General features: G+C 36.7%; 1 protein-coding gene across 2 annotated transcripts; it reads right to left on the minus strand.

The window, feature by feature from the left end:
* Window positions 1-4,845: 4,845 nt before the first annotated feature.
* Window positions 4,846-9,468, minus strand: LOC144663232 (neuropeptide FF receptor 1-like). 2 transcript variants are annotated; one of them, XM_078524144.1, is made up of 2 exons: window positions 9,374-9,468; window positions 4,846-6,583 (listed from the first exon to the last, which is right to left on the minus strand). In XM_078524144.1, exon 2 carries the CDS (start codon window positions 6,501-6,503, stop codon window positions 5,412-5,414), a length of 1,092 nt encoding a protein of 363 aa, XP_078380270.1. In that variant the 5' UTR covers window positions 6,504-6,583; window positions 9,374-9,468; the 3' UTR covers window positions 4,846-5,411. The 2 variants fall into 2 exon arrangements, with proteins under 2 accessions (XP_078380270.1, XP_078380271.1); XM_078524145.1 differs by lacking the exon at window positions 9,374-9,468 and adding an exon at window positions 6,764-6,843.
* Between the last annotated feature and the right edge of the window lie 13,229 nt (window positions 9,469-22,697).

A 22,697-nucleotide genomic window follows, 5' to 3' on the forward strand; every position in this document is an offset into this window, starting at 1 on the left:
CTTTTTGTTTTTTGAAGGTTAGGCAAAATAATAATATTAGGGGCGCGACAACCGCGGGGGGACCGAACGGCAAAGCGAGACCAGAGTGGACAGAGCGACACCCCCCGGCAAGCCGAGAACCACAAACACACGGAGGAGCGAAACAGACAGGACACACGAAGGAGACCCGCGGCAACCGAGGCCCCACAACGACGAGAAGCGACGAGCAGCACGGCACACACCAGAGAGCCGGGAGAGACAGGACACGAGCAGAAAACGGGAGACCGAGAAGAACCAGCGCGAAGAAGGCAGCGAGAAGGGGGGACGCGAAAGGGGCAGAGCAGACCGAGGCCCGAACGGGGGAAGGGACAGACGGCACCGCGAACGGGACCGGCGGAACGGAGGAGACGGAGGGGGGAGAAAAAAGCAGGTCAAATTTTTGACCGGCACGGTTCCATATTTCGTACGGACTCGTGTAAACACCCGAACCGTGCAACTTTTTGCACAGATTGCGCGGTTAAGGCCTGGAATCTAGTTATATTTTGCCTGGTTGCTTAGCAAAAATGAAACATTTTGTTTCATTATGCCCCTATTTTGTTACATTTTGTTTTAAAAATTTAAAAATTTGAAGTTTAACTTGATCCGTTTTAGTTTGTTTTGGATTCGGTCTTTGTTGAAGCTTCCTGACGCATCGGTACGTCGGGGGAATTTCTCCTTGTCGTTATGAGGGTACTTTTCCAAAAACATTTTGGTTACGTCTTCGTACTTGCTCCTGACCGTTTCCCAATCAACTCCTTCCCCTGCTTTTCTTGTTGCTTAATGTAGTCTATAACTACATTAAGCAACAAATTAATTTCTTCATCAGATCACGTAAAGTTCTTCTCTGCCGCTTCTGCCGCCATGTTTGATTTGCCGCGTGCTGCATTAGCTGCAACATGATTGGCTTAAAACATTAGCGATAACCAATCACAACAGAGACGTAAAAAAGCCATTCAAATGCCGCGACTGGTCTAAAATTTGCACGGTTCCGTGTAAACACCACTGCAATCTGTAACAAAATTTGCACGGATCCATATAAACAGGCGGTCCAGGTACAAAATTCGTCCGTGCAAAAATTTGTCCGGACCCGTGTAAACGGGGCCTGAATCCAATCAAACTCTACTGGAGTGGTTTCTTTTAGCGGAGAAGTCGTGGTATTATAAGTTTTCGGTTTTGAACAAGAATATTACATCAAGCCGATTTCTGTCAATTCGTGTTACAATGTTTACCGAGCGCGTGGGAACAGCAGCTTCTGATTGGTCAGTTTCTGGTGTCGCCACAACAAGCCAAAAAGATCGATTCCTGACCCTTCTTCTCTTGAAAAGTCACGTTAGCAGTGATTTTGCAATTTAACTAAACTTTAAGGAAAGGAACAGTCTCAGACTCAGAAACAGTCTCAGGCAGAAATAATTATTGTAGAAGAGTTTGCAAGGAAATTGTTTAAGACATGCGGGATTTCGAATGCCCTCGTCAGTTCAAAAGACGATCACAGTACGCCGACAAATAAATAATATTCCAGAGCGAGCCGATGGACGACGAGTTCCAGCCTAAATATCAAAAAAAAAGGCGAATAAAAACTTCATTCCTAATTAAAAGGGGTTTAAAATGTTTTTAAACTCGGAGCGCAAATAAAATTTAAAAGCGTGAAATATTACGTCTGATATCATCCAGACTTCATCAGTCACTGAGGTGGTGTTTTTTAAGATGAATGTTAAGAAGACATTAAGAAGACTAAGAAGACTAATGTTGCTTCATTAAACCAAATGGTTTTTAAAGAGCCGCCACTAAAATAAAAGGTAATGACCAAGAATAAATTACAAACGCTTGCTAATAATTTTCGTTTGTTGATGATCACTCGGCCTCGGCTTATAGATGAATATTTCATTCAAATTTAACTCTTTTCTAGTACCATCGAATTTTTTTTCGTAAATACTTAGCGATAAATCGAAACCCCAATTTTGTTGAGTTTTAACCAGTTCTCAGTAAGATTTAGTGAAAATATATAGCCTTTGTGTACTTCATATATGCGCATGCGTTCAGCACAAAATTCCGTGTTCTTGAGTCTACGCCTGAAAGAATGCATACCACAAGGAGAACTTTGGGTTTTCAGAAACAAATTTTCCATCCTACCACCCTCCCTTGTCCGCATTTTCAAACCAGTCTCCCTCGATCTTCTCAATCCAATATGGCGGCTAAAACTCCAGCACTCGCCCGCCAAAAAAAGGCATGCTAGCACCAAAAACCGCTCTGGCGAAATATCTTGCTTCAAATAAAATGGAAGTGAGGTTCTTAATCGCCGCGACCAGAGGTTCTTATTTTTTTGGGTCTCTCTTTTTGTCACACTTTTGCGGGTTCACCGTTCGTCGTGAACGAAACATCAAGGTTCTGGACCCCACGGTAAATCGTGTGGGTCTATCAACCCCATTTGTGGTCATGTCCAGCGAAATCAGATGCGGAAGAAACTTAACAATCAGTATCATGCAAAATCTGCGAATGAATAAAGAAAAAGTCTAAATTCGTTCGCGAGACGTTCAGGACTTCCTGGTTATGGGCTGGCTTTGTGCTGGTTAGTTATAGCGGTGCTAAAAATGAGTTTGGATGTTATAGATTGGCTTGACTCGCTTGTTGGATTTCTCAAAGATAAACCTAAAAAAAAGCCTTGGAAAGTCTCACAAGATCACTCTTAGGAGTCTTAGCCCAGTTAGACAAACAAAGTGGTGAGCACCTTATGAAAGAATTAGTGAACACGTGACCACTGCTTGTGGTCGAGTTGATAAGATGGCAAGGACAGGCGGTAAATTATTTCTATACTTTGGTGGACTAGACTTAAGCCTGGTTTTCACCAGCGATGCAAGCACAAATGCAAGCACATGCGCCATCACGCAAGAAGGACAAATTTTGACCCTTGTGCTTGTGCTTGCCGCAAGCACAAGCACAAGCATCAAAATGCAATGCGCTTGACTGTGCTTTTGCTTGCGTCGAAGCTGTTTTCACGGTGAAATAAGAACTGTTATCCTTGCGCTTGTGCTTGCGCTTGCACTTGCTTCGCTAGTGAAAACCAGGCTTTACTTCTGAGAATATTGCTTCAGTGGCTTTGACTGGTGATAGTAGAAGTTGCCTCAGTTGACTTGCTTTCAAAGTTTAATATGATACTTAAATTGTCATATATAAAAACACACAGTTTTGCATTTGTACGCATATATATAGACGGCAAACTGATCCTGACGGCTAAAGCGATCGAAAATAAACAAAGTGGATAAAACAACTAAGACGTCTTTAAAAACTTTGCCACGATGGTTTGCAATACAACCCTTTCTTCAGGGGCTGGGCGGAAAAAATGAGAGAAAAGTACGACCCTACTCCAGTATCAATTCATTTCAACCAACCTGGCCATTCAATCAGCAACGTTCACCTCATCCCGCTTGAACTTATACGTAGCAAACGTGATTAAGTTAGGAAGGCTCGGGAAGCCCATTAAATTACCAAAGCCAAAAGATTACTTCTCCTTGGTATAAACAGAGGTGACGAAGCACGTCACTGACACTTGTTAATAAGTTTTAAAAACCAATTATTGTTTAGTATTCTATTCTATTTTTTTTTATTTGTATGATCATTTTACTTTTCTTTTCTTTTTTCTGCCCAGCCCCTAAGGAAGGTTTGGGTTGCAAATCAAAACATAGGGCATAGTTTTTAAAGACATTGTATTTGTTTTATCCACTTTGTTTACTTTTGACCGTTTACCCGTCAGGATCAGTTTGCCGTCTATATTTTCCGTTTTAACTAAGTTACTGATCCAGGACTTCAAGAGATGTAGCACCACTCATCGGTTTGTCGCTTATTATATTTGGTACACCTATATGGTTAGATAAATCATTGGCCTCCCTGGTGAAGCATTGGATCAACCTCATGCATTTTTGTGTGCCCTGGTAGAGTTTTGGCTAAAAAACCTGGTGAACAACCAGGTTTCACCAGGTCTGTTATAGAGAGTTTTATACTATTTCAGTCAAAAAAATCAAACAAAATTAATGCCGTCATATTACCCCAGATTGACACCAATACATTTATAAGAATTAGAAATACTTTTTACATCATGTGTTAACCCTTTGACACCCAAATGTTCCCCAAAAACGCTTTTTTTTAGCCGCTAACTTGAAAGTTTGGTACTATGGTCTTGATTTTACCTCAACTTTGCTAAAAAAGCACTTTTTTACACTTTAGCAACATTTTGATAAAGATTCTGTGTAAAAAACATACAATATTTTACTTTGGTGCATGCGCATAAGCCAAAAAAATATTTTTTTTTTGTTGCTGAACCGTTCCAATTTTTTTTTTTTTGCCCCTTTTGCTTCCTTTTTTTTTTTTTGCCTTCTTATTCTCCTTACTTTCTACTCAGTTCATATCCTTTCTTTTGGCCAAAAAAGCTTTGACGTTGTCATTGGAAAACACTGAAAAGGAGACCTTGACCAATTACAGGTGTACTGGCCTGTTTAAGCAACGATTTTGCACCAAAAATGGATTGTGCTTTTCTTTGATTAGCTCTGTCAAAATGCAACCGATCATTCAAAATGAACAGTCCTATAGAAAGGTCGATCCAAGCTCTGTCAGATTCTTATCACGAAATTCCACTGACGTGCTTATTGATGACGTCACAAGTGATTCAATGACTGCACCTCCAAATAGCGCCTGAATGCGCGTTTAGGAGTGAAAGGGTTAATTTACAGAGGGGGACTTCGGAGCAAAGGAGAATGAAAACAGTATAAAGCAGCGTGTCAGCCATACATTTTACTTCCTGGTTCCACTCGATCGCAAATAGTACTCGTACTCGTATACCAAAACGATGCATTTATTTATTTCCATTTACTGTACTTAATCCTTCAATTGGATATATGCCGGGTGTTGCTGTAAAAACACTTTTCCCAAATATTTATTTGTTTTCAAAAATATTAAAACGATGATGAAATAACGGAATCTCACACAGCAGAACACGCACTTAATAGTTCAGTTCCTTTATGAGTTTTCAGATTTCCGGGAATTGTATATGATATGTCATCTTGCACTGAAGGCACATGGAAAGGGAAAAAAATGAAACACAAAAGGAAAACACAAGTATGATTGCTTTTTGTTGACCTCCAAATTTGAAAAATGGTAAGTGTACATTTTACTCAAGTGATACTATAGCAAGTTTTTTATGTCTCCCAGTATTGAAAAAAGGTCATTGTAGGTCTTATGGCTTGGTCAATGCGTTACATCTTGGTGGTAAATAAAATGCACTTTGTATCAGTAATTATGTTAGCCTGTCGTGGTTTGTGATTGCGTTTACTTAAGGGTAAAATGGTAATATTGTTTTCGCCGTTTTTTAGTCACAAATTTGCACACGTAAAAAATGTCAACTCCTAGACTGAAGTGTATCCAGTTGATCGACGACCGCTCAGATCTTTGGACGCGTCCAGCATCTTAATTTCATCTGATCGCAAAGAGAGATTGTCCTGCCTTGTAAAGCATCTCTTTAAAAGGAAGACGATCTCCTTGCGGTAATTTGCATTGGTTATGGTGTAACACACTGGGTTGGCTGCGCTGTTGGCAAAGGTTAATATATTGCAAAACGCGACCACTTCCCAGAAGTACGCAAATTGCTCTTCAGCATTCCCAAAGTCCAACCACAACCACATAACGTTGGTCGGCAGAACGCAAACAGCAAACAAAATTGTCACAGCTACCAGCATTCGAATCACTTTCGACGCTTCTTCATTTTGGGCATTTTGAAGAAACTTGTTTTCTTGCGTCGACTTTTTCTTTGCTAATTCTCTTCCAATGCTTATATACGCAGCTCCGATGATGCTTAGAGGGACAACGTACTCTGCAACAAACAGAGCCACTGTGTAAATCTTCCTGCTACGGTTGTCACTCCAGTTTTCGTCACACGACCCAGTTGTCTCGCCGATGCTCAAGACACTTATGTACGGGGAGACAGGCACTATGGAAAGCAGCCAGATGCTTACAATCACCCATTTGGCGTTCTTGGTGCTAAGCTGTCGACGAAGTGGGTGTAATATTGCCCAATAGCGCGTCAAGCTGACAGCCGTCAGTGTGAAAACCGAAGCAAAAAGCGACATGGTCTGGAGTGGGTAGAGAATGTTGCACATGAGGGAACCGTAAGGCCATCTGTAGTTCATCTCTTGCACAGGAATGTCAAATGGGATGCAAATCAGTGTGAGTGTAAGATCTGCAAAAGCCAGATTCAGAATGAAGTAATTCGTGACGGTCTTCATTCTCCTCTTCTTGATAATGATGATACAGACTAAAATGTTCCCGATTGCACTGACGAGAAAGATAATGCCATACAGAGTCAGCTTGAAGGCCTTCATGTACACATTTGTGTTGCTATCGGTCGATTCTTCCGTGAGATTTGATGCAGCAGATGTATAGGCATCAGTTGGGGTTCTTGTAAGGTTCGAAAACATGTCACTTGAAGTTGAAGCATTCATTTTGTGCTATTTTCGATGAACCTCCACGGCTATGAATCGCTCTAGGCTGTTTATCGTTTGGCACAGTCCGTCAGTCAGCTCTGCAACGGCAACAAATAATTTGTAAGTAAACGCTTCTACAACACGAAAAGAAAAAAAAATGCTGCACAGCGTGAAGGTTGAAGGCAATTTGGCAAAGAACAAAGCTTCTTGCTGTTTACCAACGACTGCGAATTTACGTGAGTTGATTTTTCGTGATTAGCGATGAAAGTAATAATTACATTTTCATCCGGTTACATCTTATTTGTCGTAAAGCGGCCAAATTCAGGGTACTTGAGGGCACTTCCTAAGCCTTAAATATATTAGTCACTTTAATTATGGCACCACAGTTAACCGCATCAAACAATTTATTAAATAACAAATTCAGTGGCAACCTTTATTGGATAAACATGGTGACAGAAAAAGCTCCCCCGACGCCAAGCAGGGTAGACGCTTTCGCAAGTTATTGAAACCAGCCTGCCATTTATACGTTCTGATCGATAGATTTCTTTTTTGTTTCACATATATTTTCTAGTAGTTTTTAAAAATTATTAACTAAATACAAAATCGAGTTGGAAGCTACCTCATTACTGCGCTCGCTTTAAAATCAAAACAAATAAAATAGTGGTTCTCAATTCTAATTACGATTTTGTCAAAATATACATTGTATTTAATTAATTCTTGGAATTGACCACCGCAGGGATTCGCATTAGCCCTAGCTGTATAAAGACGTCTAGCAACTTTTGTTTAATACGAAACGCTTTTTACAAGTATTGTCACTGCATCTTATCTTTGCTAGTTTTCATCTTTTTTTCTAATCTAGATGAAAGAAACCAAATTTTTAAATACTAAAATAAAACTCTAAACGCCGCGAAAAACTGTCATACGTCGGTCTTCAAATTGAGTTGTAAGTTTGACCCAATCTTCCACTTGTAAATATCCACAGGGAAATTTTGCTGTGATTACATTTGTATTCCATTCATGTACGCGATTCAGCGGCATAAACAGCCATGGCTTTTCCGTTACTACCATTAATTTATTATGGAAACATTAATCAGTATGAAGTAGACAAATTATAGTGATAATTGTTGAGAAAATATCACGTTCGAGAAATTATTACAACTTGCAACAGTCGTATGGCTTGTTTGAAAGTTTAATGAAAGAAGAAAGGAAATATATTTGCCGGTATTTTATAAAAATAAATTATCCACACAATTGGTCTGTCGAGAAAAGTGTGCCGTTTTAAGGTTGGCTTAATTTTGTTCGTTATAGAACTTGTCAAATGTCGGCTAGTTGAAAGCACAAGTATATATATATTGTATTTATGGCTTTGCATTTATTCAAACCACCTGTCGTATTTGCCGTATTATTTATTTCCGTTCTTCAATCCTGTTAAATTGGAAAGTCAGCCAACTTTGACTAGCACTGCCTAAGAAGGAGGTGAATATGCGTCTGTTTTTGGTAACCCCACTATATATCATTGTCTTGTCCGTATATTTTATCCCCGATACCAGTTTATTTTCATTTCAAATCATTTGGAAGTAAAGAAAGTTTACGGACTATGAACTCGCAAATTAAAAAGTAAATTAGCTCTATCTAAAGCTGATCTAGCTTATAACAAAGCATCATAGTCCACTAAACCATCTTTCGCCCTTGCTTGATACTGGTCAAGCTAACACCCCATCGTCCGAATTGGTGGATCAGACAACTGCTCTCGCAGATTAAAAATAAAAATTATGTGTGCAGTTTGTTTATTTTTTTTGTTAAATTCAAGCATAATCGCTAAACGCGATTTGACATCCGTTATAATATTTTTGCTTTTGTTATTTAACTCTGGGTAAATAACCTGGTACACGTCAAATTACCCTTGCCCTTGGCTAAAAAAGGCGGGGACTGCTAGGCCGGTTTCGATCGACTAGTTTATAAAAAAAGACTCGCTTTTTTATGTTACCTATATATTTTTTCTTTACTGCCTTCTTTTTTCCCCTTTCCTTTTATCAAAAGACGAGCCACTCAACTAGGCCTTAGGCCTATTCCACACTGACCCGGATAATTTGAAAACGCATCTCTTTTTTTACACGGATAGGCCAACAGTCCACACTGAAACGGCGTTTTTGGTCACCGAAAACGGAGCTTTTCACAAACGCCCTCCAAAGTGCGTATCGTTTTCAAATTTACCCGGAAAACATTTTACCCAGCGTTTTCAAATGTCTCCGTTTTTAAATTTACCCGGGTCAGTGTGGACGGGGCTTTAAATTATATCGCTTGAACAACTGGGAACGCGTGGAAAGAAGAACATATTTTTTCGTGTGTGAACGCGACAATTTTGAGGGACTGAAAAAAAATCGTTAACACATATGACAAAAAATACGTCTTATTTTTATATTCTATTCTTATCTATTTGTCAAATCGAAGCTGAAGCGGTAAAGAAAAAAAAAATGAAAATAAATATACAAATGTAAAATCTCTCTACAAAACTGAAACGTGCGCATCTATAAATTTCAAAAAAAAAAAAAATATTTCGAACATACGTGACATAGCTAGAGATTCAGCCGCCTTTAGCTTTTTATCGCAGATACTACAGTGAGATACATAAAATGAGATCCGGCGGCGTCTTTCCGTACTACCTGTCCTTCAATCAGTGTCCGTGAATTTGAATTAAAATGTGCTACATCGCCTCACGCAAAACACGGAAAATTATGGCATCGATTGAATGAAGCATATACCTGGGAATTATGATATTCAAATAAAATTTAAATCCCTGCATAAATCTTTGGGAAAACTAATAGTTATTACTGAAACATTATAGCTGAAACGTTACATTTTGATATTCGACACTAGAAATGGCCTACCTGAAAAGCGCCGCGTTTGCAAAAGCACTTCGAGCTTACTGTTCTTATACTGGCTCACTCCCTTCCGAAATAATAAGTCTGCCAGGTCTAGAGATTGCTGAATATATTGGGAAGCTACCAGAATTGTGAGTAATTTGTTTACCGAAGTTTTGGCTACATGAAATTAAACAATTGTGACAAAGAAACCGCCTGCACAAGCAATTCATCATGTCAGACGAAATTTGGATGAAAGATTTACTTAAAATGTTTATTCAGTATCTTTTGTCGCAGAACATTCACGCGCCTCGATTATTAGAAAAACCCGGGCCTATTGAGTTGAGAACAAAATTACATGGCATTTACATTGAGGCAGTGCATATACATCTGTTCTCCGATATAAATTACCGCTTGGATAATTTCACAGCACCAGAGCGAAAATGGATACAAAAGGAACTAAACAGAAACAAAATTAAAACAAGCAGAGCTGAACAAAAAGTGACGGGTGTTTTCACAGTCCCCTACTGTGTATATTAAAATTCGGTTTTCATTATTTCTGAGCTCCTTGTTTGAAAAGGGCTCTGTCTAATCGTAAGCTATCAGAATGTCTTACCTTTTTCGTTGCTATTTCTGATATTCATAACCATTTAAGCGCATTTCTACTAAATCACATTCTGAATTGGTAGTATCTAATTGCGCTTGACGTCATTAAAGTAGATATGGCCACCGTGTCACAGGAAGAAATTAGACAGTTTAGAATCGCATTTAAGACAATCCCAAAAGCTATAATTGTTGATATTTTAGTTTATTTTTTGGTGGAAAAAAAATATGACTGTAACATCCAGAAAAAGAAAGATAATAATTGCTCGTCTTGTGTGGTATAAACAACTCAGCGATTTTTAGGCACTAATTAACTAACGAAAATGGTAGAAAGAGTCGCAGCTGGTACAGACAATATAAAAGAACCTAAGATCATAAATCAAAATATGATGTTTTGGCATCAAAATCAATCCATTTTTAGCAAAAAGGAAGATGCCTCTGGAATTTAATTTATCATAATACATTTGTAATCTCGACACATTAGCCATCTAAGTTAGGAGCCTCATAAGCACCAATTGCTCGGGAGTAAATATAGTATCGTAAGTACGTAAAATGGAAATTTTCGGGTATAATTCGAAAAAATAAAAATACGGCCGAGAAATGATGGAATGTCAATCAAGGATCAATTTGTTTTGTATATGTGTCCGTACTACTCTCTTTACCCGCCTTTGCTCTTGATTTTATGTCACATTGAAAGACCGCAGTGAAAAAGGAATCCATGAATGATGTCTCTAATGATAAAAGAAATATTTCATACTTTTAAAGCTAGACACAACACATTAAACGAGTTGAAGAAATATATTCAAGTTAATCTTACTAACACTCTCCCGGTTGCTCTGGGCTACGCCTGTAGGCTGTAGTCAGACCTCCGCCTTTCTTGTGATCTATCATTCATTCGCGTATTCCGGAACTGAATAACCACCATGGCTAATAACATTTCTCTATTAACTGGTGATTTATAATACATTTTATGCTTTTATTTATTTATTTATTTATTTATTTATTTATTTATTTATTTATTTATTTATTTATTTATTTATTTTTTATTTATTTATTTATTTATTTATTTATTTATTTATTTATTTATTTATTTAATCACTCTTTTTTGTTAGGAACATTCGACTCAAGAAGCAAAAGGTTGAATACTTGATGACATGAATACTACGTCTCTAGATCTTGTAATTTAGCACTGACACCCAAATGATGGTTGGTTGACATTAGCTAAGCTTAAAAGCAAAAATGGACTATGCATGCACTTAATCGTGTCTCGGTTTTCAATGTCAATATATTGAATCTACATCAACAAAATTAAGCACAGAGGTACATTCGTTCTAAGTTATATATTTTTTCGTTGAGCGCTTTAGGTGACTTCATGCACTTAATCGTGTCTCAGTTTTCAATGCAAATATATCGACTCTTCAAAAGCAACCACAGAAAAACAATTTCAGCGTCAAGCCACATGTTTATTAGTTGATCATTTTAACGATATTTTGAAGTAACGTGCCAATTAATTTAGTCATCTCTGCTCCCGCCTGCTTTCCTCAATTTTTATTGCAGGAAATGCGAACCAGCAGAGGGAGGATTATCACATACACCACACTGTAATTACGCTCGAAGGGGCTGTTCAATACAATACGGTGGACTTCCAATTTATCGACCCCCCGATTTTTCAAACCTCGAAAAATTTTCCCCTTACTTGATCCCCTCAGTGGAACGCGAAAATTTTATCCCTGATTATTTTGTCGAACAATAACATCATAATAAAGTTATCCTCCGCGCTTAACAACAGGCAAACTATTACGCGCCCCAAACTTGGAAATCAACAATCAAACTATGGAAACTAATGTCCTTTCTATGTAGGTAAAATGGGAGTTAGAAAGTTTTGTATTTTCATTTTGGTTAGTACACAATACGGCAATGTTGCCTATAGTGAAAACATTGATCTTTCGCTGAATTTATTATTGTCATTTTCAGGGCCGTAACCTGCAAGAGGCGAGACGAGGCACTTGCCTCGTCTTGATTTTAAACCAAAATTAAAAACAGAATATGTTTTGTTGGGATAATGATACCCAGTTGAAAAAAAATTGATTTCATTTCAAGAAATACCGTATGAAAAGTGTTTAAGAAAGAGTTTTAGAGCTTTTAGTATTCCAAGTTTTCCTGAGAGAATAACCCCAGAAATCCCTAGCAAGAACTTGCCTCGTCTATGCCAAAGGTCTGGTTACGGCTCTAACTTAAGATGTTAGAAACGTGCAAAGCAATATCAAAGCTGAACTGTAAATAGGCATAAAATATAAAACGAGTTCGACTCACTACCTGGTGGCTGCGACAAACTGATTAACGATAGTCAAAGAGCCATGAAAATTCGTGCTATTCCGTGTTGCCGTCCGCGGATTTGGAACAGATGGTTTGTTTTTTTGAACTTTTTTTCGTAAACGATTAAATGAATTGCCTTAATTCATAGAAAAAATAGATAATTTCCAAACACGCATGATATGAAAGGCATATTGGGTTATACTAGCTGGAAACTCACCTTTTCTTTTCAAACGTCATGTGCCGAGTTAGTAGTTCGCAGATATATTGTCTACTAGTTACGTCTGAAGATAAATTTAACAATTTGTCTTAACGTCGGCTAAGATTGAGACCTGTCAACTTGGTTAAGATTACGGAGATCTTCTTTAGCAGTACGCAAACAAAACGTGCCTGACTATAATGGAGTAGGCTGGGTAACTTGCACGTGCTAAAAAAGTGGGAAGGCATTTACAAGTAAATGTTTATTACCTTTCGTTATTTCATACCCAGCCATAAGGACTTCCGTTGAAATGAAATTAAGTTTTCTCCTACAGACATTCATCGAGCAAATATTTTTTGTTTATCTTTTTTATCTTTGTATTGGAGATATTATATTTTTAGAACATTAAACATCAAACCTAACTTTAAACAAAAACAATACAAATAAAGCTGGGCGAGAGGGAACATCAGTTTCCGTGGCAACAGCAATTTCTCTGAAGATTTTTTTTTCTTCAGATCTCTCATTGTTCGTCTACTTAATCGACCTTTCAGCGTTTTTTATTTGTTATCTTTTCAGTCGAGTGGCAATTTGGGAACCAAATTGCACCCAAAGAGAGAAAGAATCATATTTAATGATACTAAATTATTCACATTAACTTCGATTGACGCCAAACTGTCTCTTTAGAACATTTAACACCAAACCTAACTCCCAACAAAACAAGACAAATAAAGCTGGCCATGGGTGAAAGGGAAGGTCTGTGTTCATGATGATTTTATTTTTCAGACCACTCATTTTTCCTTCACGATTTTATTTTTTAAATCACTCAATTTTTTGAAAGTGCTGAAGACTTTTTTCTTCTGATCACTCATATTGTTCCTTAACTTAATCTACCTTTCAGTGCTTTTTATTTGTTTATCTTTTCAGTCGAATGGCAATTTGGAAACCAAATTGCACCCAAATTTATATAAATAGGGGAAAAAATCATATTTCTAATACTAAATTATTCCCATTAACTCAGATTGACGCCAAACTGTCCTTTTAGAACATTTAACATCAAACCTAACTTTCAACAAAACAATACAAATAAAGCTGGGCTAAAGTGAAGGACTGTTCTCATGGCAACAGCACTTATACTGATGGTTTTATTTTTCAGACCACTCATTGTCCCTTCACTTAATTGACCTTTCTGCGCTAGCCATATTTCTGGATTATTCCCATTAACTTGATTTGACGCCAAACTGTCTTGATATCCAGTGCTGGCTGTCAATATCACTTCTTTGACATTGCATTGAGAACCATGAAAATGTGCTTTTTTTTTTTTTTTTTTCATTTTTAAGTTAAGTGGCGAAATGAGAACGCAATGTCAATTATTTACGCTCACTCCTTTGTTCTCGAATAGTTCTATTAGCATATATTTGTAATAACGTTTATAATTCTTTTGACCTGGCATATACAGAATTAAGAATATTTTTTTTCTATTCTAAGAGGAAACGCCGTTTACTATCTATTTAGTGATGAAAGGACCGTTTATACAGACGATTTCGATGCGATATTAGCCCTGACTTGTATTAAGAGTATCAGATTTCGAATCGTCTCGCAAATAAAATACCTGGAAGTTAACTTCTTGGTTATTCGATTTCGATGTGTCACCGCGTCATCGCTGCCGTTTCGGACTTGCGCCAATTTTCTCATTTTGCTACTGGAAAGCGACCCCAGGCGGACCCTCACGAGAGATTTGTTGCCAACATGGCGGACCAACAAAGCAGGTCTAAGTAACTAAGAATAACACAAGAGTAGTGTTGGTTGGTTGTTACCACAGCCGATACCCTCTGTAAAAAATGATAATATAATAATAATCGACTCGATTGTGTAGTCACTGGTCAGGATTGTAATTGGTTGATTTGCTTTTGGTTTTACGGCACTCAATTGAAAGCCACAGCTGTGTGGTGCTGAGAAAGAATCATTGATATAGTTAATAAAGAGCATGATTTGCATTTAATACATTTGTCCCGGTTGCTGACACGGAGAGCTTAATTACATGACTGTGTGTTTCCCAGCACTAACTGCATACTCCGATTCAAAATGATCCGACTAGGGTTCTTTAAATAACTGGCAGTTATTTAAAGAACCCTAGTCGGCCACGCCTTCCCTATTGTTTACATAAGAAAGATTCTGTATTGTATTTTACTCGGAGCGTGTCTAAACAGAAGAGATCACTGTTTAACCAGACTTCTAGTAACACAACTTACAGCAATGCAATAAAATATCGCTTCGCCATACACTTTTCATAATTTCGATGCCATCGAAAATGGCGAAAGCTGACTAGGGTTCTTTAAATACAGGCAAAAGGCCATAATGTTGAAAGTTCATTTCTGACTAAAAAGAACGTCTTTGGTCAACAAGTTAAACTTGGCAGCAACACCTTATTCCATAGGAAAATCCGATTGTTGTTGATGTTGTTGTTTATTTGTGCACAATCCTTGTACTTGAACTAGAAAATTTAGTTTTACTGGTAAATTTGCTTTAATCAATCAACAGTAACAACAAAATTCCCTCTCAGCATGGCGGAAGGCTGATAAGATTATCTCTTTCAGGCTCGTTGTTTTGGTAAATTGAATACACATGGGCTTCATTATAGACATAATACATGTATTTTCATATGTACCGGGATTGTACTTAATTGATAAAAAATATTAATGATAGATAGGCAATTTCCGAGTTGCCTTTTCTCTCTCTCTTTTAAAACGAGTCATGTGCTCTGGGAACTATTCATATGAAAACGATTTTGATTTGCATCAAGATGAACTTGCAGGTTAAACGGTTTTGCACGAAGACTCATTTTTACACTTAGGAAAAAGACAACCCAAAAATGGTCCAATACAAGTAATTTTTGTTTGCATGCGACTGCCGAGTTCAGTACAGTATTTTTGCATGTTAACCTATTGTGCGTTTTATTGTTGTTGTTGTTGTTGTTGTTGTTGTTGTTGATGATGATTATGATGATGATGATGATGATGATGATGATGATGATGATGTCGGCGTTGGTGATGATGTTAAAATAAGCAAATTCGTGTTAAACATACTATTGCGTCATATTTATTCACCATAATTATGATATATAATGCCATACAAACAAACAAAACAATTGGGGAGGCCATGGGTTCGATTCCCGTCGGGGACTCAGAATTTTTCTTTGTCCCATGCTCGTGTCATGTTGAATACTTCATCTTCATTATTTATTACCGAGCTAAAAAAAAATTACCATCTTTATTATTTACTAAAACCAATTGTTGTTGCAAAGTTATTACTTTTACTCCATGAAACTTGGTGCAAAACAAAATAAATTAGACAACCAAAAATAAATCACATCAGATAAATCAAATTGAACGAGATAAAATAAAATGAAATAATAAACCAAAACAAAAACAAAAAAAACAAAAACAGTAAAACTACCCCGCCACAACTACACAAAGAAAACAACAACAACAACGAACGTCGATGTTTGCTACATTGTTAAATCCCTAGTGCCTAGTCAAAACACTAGTGCTAATGGACAATCCCGAAACAAAAGGAACGTAACAAAAATTGTGTGTTCCACACATGTAAATAGTTTCAGGCGAAGAAATTGCTACGCGCGCCTGACTGAACACATTAACTGCACTTCCATATAGTAAAAGTAGACTTAATAAGAAATACGTACACACGTTGTGATTGCTGACTTTTATGAGCACATATGGCAGTAGAGATATATATTGCTCTTTGTCGTAGATGGCAAGTAAAGAAAATTGTGTACTCGCTTAAAAACGGAAGAACTAGAGAAAAATCCCGCTGTTAATCAAATAACTATATCAAGTAGCTATTGCTTACAATAATTTGTTAAAAACAATAATAATGAAATGATGTAACTAAAGGCAAAAAAAGAAAACCTTTTTAGGCAGAGGAGGCGCCCCTTTATTTGTTTTCGTCGTTTATTTATTGTCATCAGTAGCTTTCTTGTATGTTGTTAATGTAAGTAATATTTTACGTAGTTCTTTTTGTGTAAGAAGTGCTATTATGTTTGTGAATGAATAAAAAAAAAATAGAGAAAATCTTGGGTACGCGAAGTATGTTATGAGTATAAAGAAAACAGACGGCATGAAGTATTCGTACAATGCACGTTATTGAAGCGTGAGGTCCAAGTTCAAGAATATTGACAGTATTTTCGCTTTTTGCTAGTTTAGATTTAAGAAAATGCAAACAAGCTTAATCATCCTCTCTTGCTTAAAATTTAATGGAGGATTTCTTACAAAAGTTATTCTATATTCTGATAAATGAAGGCTTTTATTCTCGCTGAACGAACGAGCCATAACTTTGACATCGAGTTATTATTTGCTCTTTTGATCAGGTAGTGTCAGTGAATAGTTAACCGAAATTGTCAACTAATATGTGAGCGCTCCATCTTAATTGGGAGTGCAAAATGAACCAATCACAATTCTCCATTGCTTTCCATCGTTGACCAAAAGTACCCATATAAGTTATTTTTTTTCTTTTTTTCGCCGACTCGATTTTTTTCCTCATCCAATATTTTTTTTCCAAGCTTTTGAGTTCTCGGCTTTGCCTTTGTTGAGGTCAATCAAGGTCTAATCGCTCGCGGCTTTTCCTTTTATTAAACCATGCCTTTCTAGTTATAAATACTATTATTTCAACGAAACGATTCACCGCTGTTCTAACTACGTGTAGAAAAATGCAGGTTACCTGTATTTAATAGCGCCGTTGGATTCTTGAAGAGTGCAGATTTTCTAAACAGCAAGGCCTGGCCGCGATATGACTTGGGTATAATATCATCGTCCAAGTGGAATGTGGGACCGCGTTATCTAACAAGGAAAAACGGATTATTCGTTGACAGTTTATGGATTAAACGAAAAAGCATTATTTCACCTCGCCGTTGCATCGCAGACCAAAAGTCGTTTCGTTTGATAAGGTTTCAGGATGTGGAGATCCAGAAACCTTTTGTTTTGATAATAAAGAAGCTTTAGTTTTTGATAAACATCGATATTGTTATAATAATGCTCCCACTCACAACGACGGCTTGCAGTGGAATATAGCATAATAGAATTAGTAGTACCTAGCGTTTATTGAGAAAATATGTTTTTGGAGCTGACTACTGATTTAAGTCAGTGCATTACTACCATCGAAACAGAGCTTCAATTATTACAAATAAATATTTGAGTTGAGTGGATTTTCGTAAGTGCACTGAACAATATCTTAATGCAGTCTTACTTGAACGTGCTTACATTCAGGCTTGCAATGTGTTAGTACTACTTCAAAATAGTGTTTGTTTTAAAGACAACAAAAGTACGTGTTCCACTTATGAAATGAAAGGGTTCTCATCATAAGGAACCGTGGATATATTTATGTGCAAAGTACTGAATACCTTATTTGCGTAATACTGCTTAATAATCTTAAAAGCTATCTTACCCAATTGTGTTTGTTCTTCCGCTTGGAAATATTTTAAGCATCACCGTGTCGGCTTTTAACAAGATAAGGTAAAAAAGACGCTGTAAAATGTGATCTACATTCTAAGACAATATTCATCTGAATAATGTGATTCAAAACAGATAACAGCAGCACATTTACTTGCCCAGGAGCAAAATATAGCTTTGGAGACACGTTTATTGTACGAATACGTACAATTGTAGATAAATCACTTGCCACTTTACCGTGATCTCTTCAAGATTTAGAGTCACGTACTTTGCAGGAATAATTAATGCAAATTTGAAAATTTAAATAAAATCAAAACATAGAAAAAAGTTATTTTTCCATTTTCCATTTTCAACCCTTTAAAAAAATGTAGAGTGTTCAAACGAAAGTTGTTGTGAGAAGGATTTTTTATTGATTTTATTTTTTCAGCCAGTAAAGTTTTTGTGGCGGCAGCTTACGTTAAACTTCTACGAAATCGGCTTGCAAAACCGCAAGCATTTGCTTTTACTTTACTGTGCACTTCTGCCGACAATGAATGTATTTATTTATCGGCGAAGTTGTAAAAGATTATTATAATAAGGAGATTTTTTTTAAAAAAAAAGGTAAAAGTCATTCTGTGAATTTGCAAGTAGTGGTTTAAAATGAAGTGATGTGAATTTCCAAGTAGTGGCTAGAAAATTGGCCATTTCAATATAAAGTGAGATTCTATGGATCTACCTAATTTTTGTGCATTTACAAATAGTGGCTTTAGTAGACAATCGCACCTATATAAGGCGAGATTCTGTAGTCCTACCGCAATTAGTGGTTTTATTACTATGTGTTATAATTATGTAATTATGTGTGCATTGAAATATTACTCTCCCGTAAACTGAGCCCAACAATTTGCTTTCGTTGCTACCATGTTGTCTTTTTTTATTTATTTATTTGCACTTTGGTTGTTGTTGTTGTTGTTGTTGTTTTTTTTTTTTGCTTTTATTATAGAGAGTTTATTAGATTGCTTTGTGTTATATTTTCCCTTTTGCGTTTTATTGTTTTGTTTTTTGTTTGTTTGTCTGTTTGTTTGTTTTGCCAAGTGAACGAAACGTAAATAAGTTATTTTTTTTTTTCTTTTTTTTTCTTTTTTTTTTCTTCATTTTCCTTTTTTTAAGGGCCTTGCAAACTGCATGACTTCTTCAAAATGTGTTCTTTATCAAAGGCTTTAATCCGTACGGATTAAAATCTTCTCACAACTATAACTAGTGCTGTTCATATCGTATAACTTTTCCACCGCCTTTTACGTGAGGATAGCACAACATAACATATTGCTAATGAAATTAGCGTAATATACCGCGATGTGGTGCCTTTGCGCTGCATTTCACGGACAAAAAAAAAAAAGTCATGTGTGTGAGGCACAGAGTTCAACGATTGATTTTATGCCCAGCATCCGGCACTTTTTAGGAAAGGTTGAATGGGATAAAGATTTGAAAGTGGGTTTTATCACATAAAGTAGCTCTGCAGGGTATTTTGTAATATATGTCATCATCAAAATATAATTATCTCAGAACATCAGGTGAGAATAACTACAAATAGCTTCAGTTGGTTCGTTTAGTTTACCACCAGAATTTTATTTTGGCAATGCTTCCTTCGAATTCGACAATGCCTCAGAAAGGTAACGTAACGTCGGTTATTTCTAATGATCATCTTTGCATTCAGTACAATTAATTTAGTAGTATTAATTTAGGTATTTTTTTTTTGTTATTTCGTCTCATTTCATTTGTTTTTATTCTGTTTTATTAACCTTTTTTATTTTACTTTTTTATGTTGCTGTATTTTATTCTCTTGATTTTATCTTATTCTATTTCATATATGTGTTATGCATGAGATACGCAACGTGCGCAGTGAAATTTGTCATAAATGCTTATCGACATGTAAAAATCTTGAGTACAAATGACATCAGTTCCTTTGTACTTTCGGTGGAGATCGAAATCCAGTTGGCCAATAGATTAGGAGGCGAGTTAATTGACTTCACCGAAAGGATGAAGATAAAGTGAAGTGTTTTTCTACCTGAAACAGGGAGATGAAATTTTGCGTGCCGGTGTTCAGTCGTAAAGTCAAAAGGTATATGAATAAGTTCAAGTGGGTCGCAACAAGCAGTGAATGAGTGGACAGGCCGGAGAACATCCTTGTCAATCTACAGTTCTATTGCGGCAGGACAAAACGTTACAATATTTGCTGTCACTGGCACTGTCACTATTATGCCGTAAGTAATGTTTGTCATTTTTTTTGTATTTTTTTTTTCTTGGAGTTCTGCTGAGAACTCTAAATAAGAGCCAAAGGCGAGAGGAACTTTATTGCAATGCGGCTACTGTATATCCATTACATTGAAAATAAGTATAAGAGAAATTCAACTTAAATCCTTATTAAAACGTATTAAACAAAACCGAAAATACTCCACCTTATCTAGAAAAATTGACACTTATTTCAGATTCATAAATGCGACTGAATTCAACAAAAAGGTATCATATTTTTCGTTTTGCATGTAAATCAAACATCAAGAATGCGATTTTTATGGAGTTTTGCAGTTTCTATATCCAGGTTTTATTAAGAAGTAGAATATTGCCGGAAGAGATCACTGATTTTTGTAGCGTCCGTTTGCAGTAGTCGCACTGTAATAGCAATTATTGCCACAAAGGAATCTCGTAAGTGAAGATGTTTTTTACTCTCGTAATGTTAACAGTCCACCCATAACTGAATAGTTGGCAAGTGGCATATAGACGTCAATTTCGATGAATGATCTCGCTTAAACAAACCAGATCTTTTAAGGAAGAATATTTCAAGACAAATGCAAGTCTACACACAAAAATAAGCCATTTTTATCGATCCCGGAAAACTGCCTATAGCTATTTCTTGAGTATTTTTCCAGCTGTTGCTACATAACCGCCGTTGCGTTCTGTGACACTATGTTAACCACTGAGACTATAGTAGCTTTTATAGACATTATGTGAACGTGATATTCACTTTTACCAATTATTATTACTATTGGAGCGACATAATATGGGTTATTCAGTATTTTGACGAAATCGCACTGATATTATCAATGTACCCTAGGCGGTATGTAAATAACATACTGAGTTAACTACATCTGGCAGAGAACGAAGCGTGACCTATTTTTATTTTTACTTAAAATCACGGGGTCAGCTGTAGATGTAATCGAATCGGCAGTTATTTTTAGCTGAATCAAAAGTAGCATTGCTATATTTTGCCAAAAAGAAAAGTGATTTTTTTCATCGATGCAGTTGATGATCAATAAGTTTTCCTTGCGAAAATTGTATGTATATTGGTCACTTCAAAACGTCTAAAATCTTTAGGGTTTTCCGATAAAGAAACAAAATTGGGATTTAGAAGAAATTGAAAGTACATGTATGACGTACGCCACAAAAATCTTGGGTCGAGAGGACCAAAAACAGAACAAAAAACATATACTATCGAACCTTTCGGACTCGTCTCGACTCGGTAAAGAGTTCGGAGAGTCAAGAGTCCAGATAATTAAGATTAGTTTTTACTAAACCAGTGGATAGTGCCAGTTTTTGCGCACAATGATTGCCTGATGGTGGTAAATAACAGTTTGACCTTCGGTGCGAAAAACAAAATACTTAACTTCAAGTGCGACTTCTGGCAGAGCAGAAAACAAGCTAAATGGTTTACAGCATGAGTAAAACAAGGCTTTGGAAACCAAGAAATAGGTAAGATATGTATTTAGTTGGGCTCGACCATTGTCTATTTGATAACTTCAACGACTTAAAGGTTTAAAAATCGCGTACGCATATTCTCGAGCTGAATTTATTTGAAACAGTAAACAGAATATTTTAATTTGTGCCGCTTTTTTTTCGAATTAAGAAGAGAAACGCTTGGAACGTTTTACACAAACATCGCTTAATTAACCAGGGATTGGTTATTTTACCTAGTATGACAGAACTATAAACAACCAATACCTTCGTACAATGTATTTAACCGATGTTAAACTACAAACCATTTTCCTTTTTTTTTTGCTCCGAAATGAAAAATACTTGCTTTTCCATTGCAGTTCCCCAATCAAAAAACAGCAACGTTAAACATCAATCAAATCACGTCAACTTAACAAAGAATTGTTAAGATTCAAAATCGTTTGCAGTATGTGGAAAATTACTTCACTCAGTTGTTGAGACGTTAGGGGAATGAGGGTCTTCCAGGGGGGGGGGGGGGGGGGTCCTCGTTCTCTTGTTCCCTTCTAATATTGCCTTATGTTCCTATATTCCCACACATTTTCGAAATATTTTCGTATTGTAATTTTTCGAATTTTGTTCCCTTGTTCCCAAAAATTGGCAAATGTCCCCTTGTTCCCTTCGATATTTTGCCAATGTTCCCTTGTTCCCCAAAACCCCTGGGAGACCCTCGGGAATAGCTGAGCTACTCACCCTATAAGGCGAAAGACACCAAGAGTTTCCACTGCAAGGCTTTATTGTGGAATTGTTGCTTCTTCTGCTGCTTCCACTGCTAGTGCTTATCAGCAGAGCTTCGACTGACTACAATAATTATAGCTAACTTGTAGACATGTTTGGGTACGAATCTCAGTGACCTTGGAAAGCTTGAGACAATTCGTAGACTTGCTTGTTAAACCGAATACAAACAGACCTACATGAATAACCACAAAGAGCAAATGTCCAATGACAAATTCAGAAGAACTGAAAGTAAGAAAACACTAAACTATAATTGGAACTTCCATGGAGGTCCTGAGCCAAAGACAGTTGACAAAGTCAC

This window comes from Oculina patagonica, chromosome 8, assembly GCF_052425735.1.
Source record: "Oculina patagonica isolate OP01 chromosome 8, crgOcupat, whole genome shotgun sequence".
Taxonomy (NCBI): domain Eukaryota; kingdom Metazoa; phylum Cnidaria; class Anthozoa; order Scleractinia; family Oculinidae; genus Oculina; species Oculina patagonica.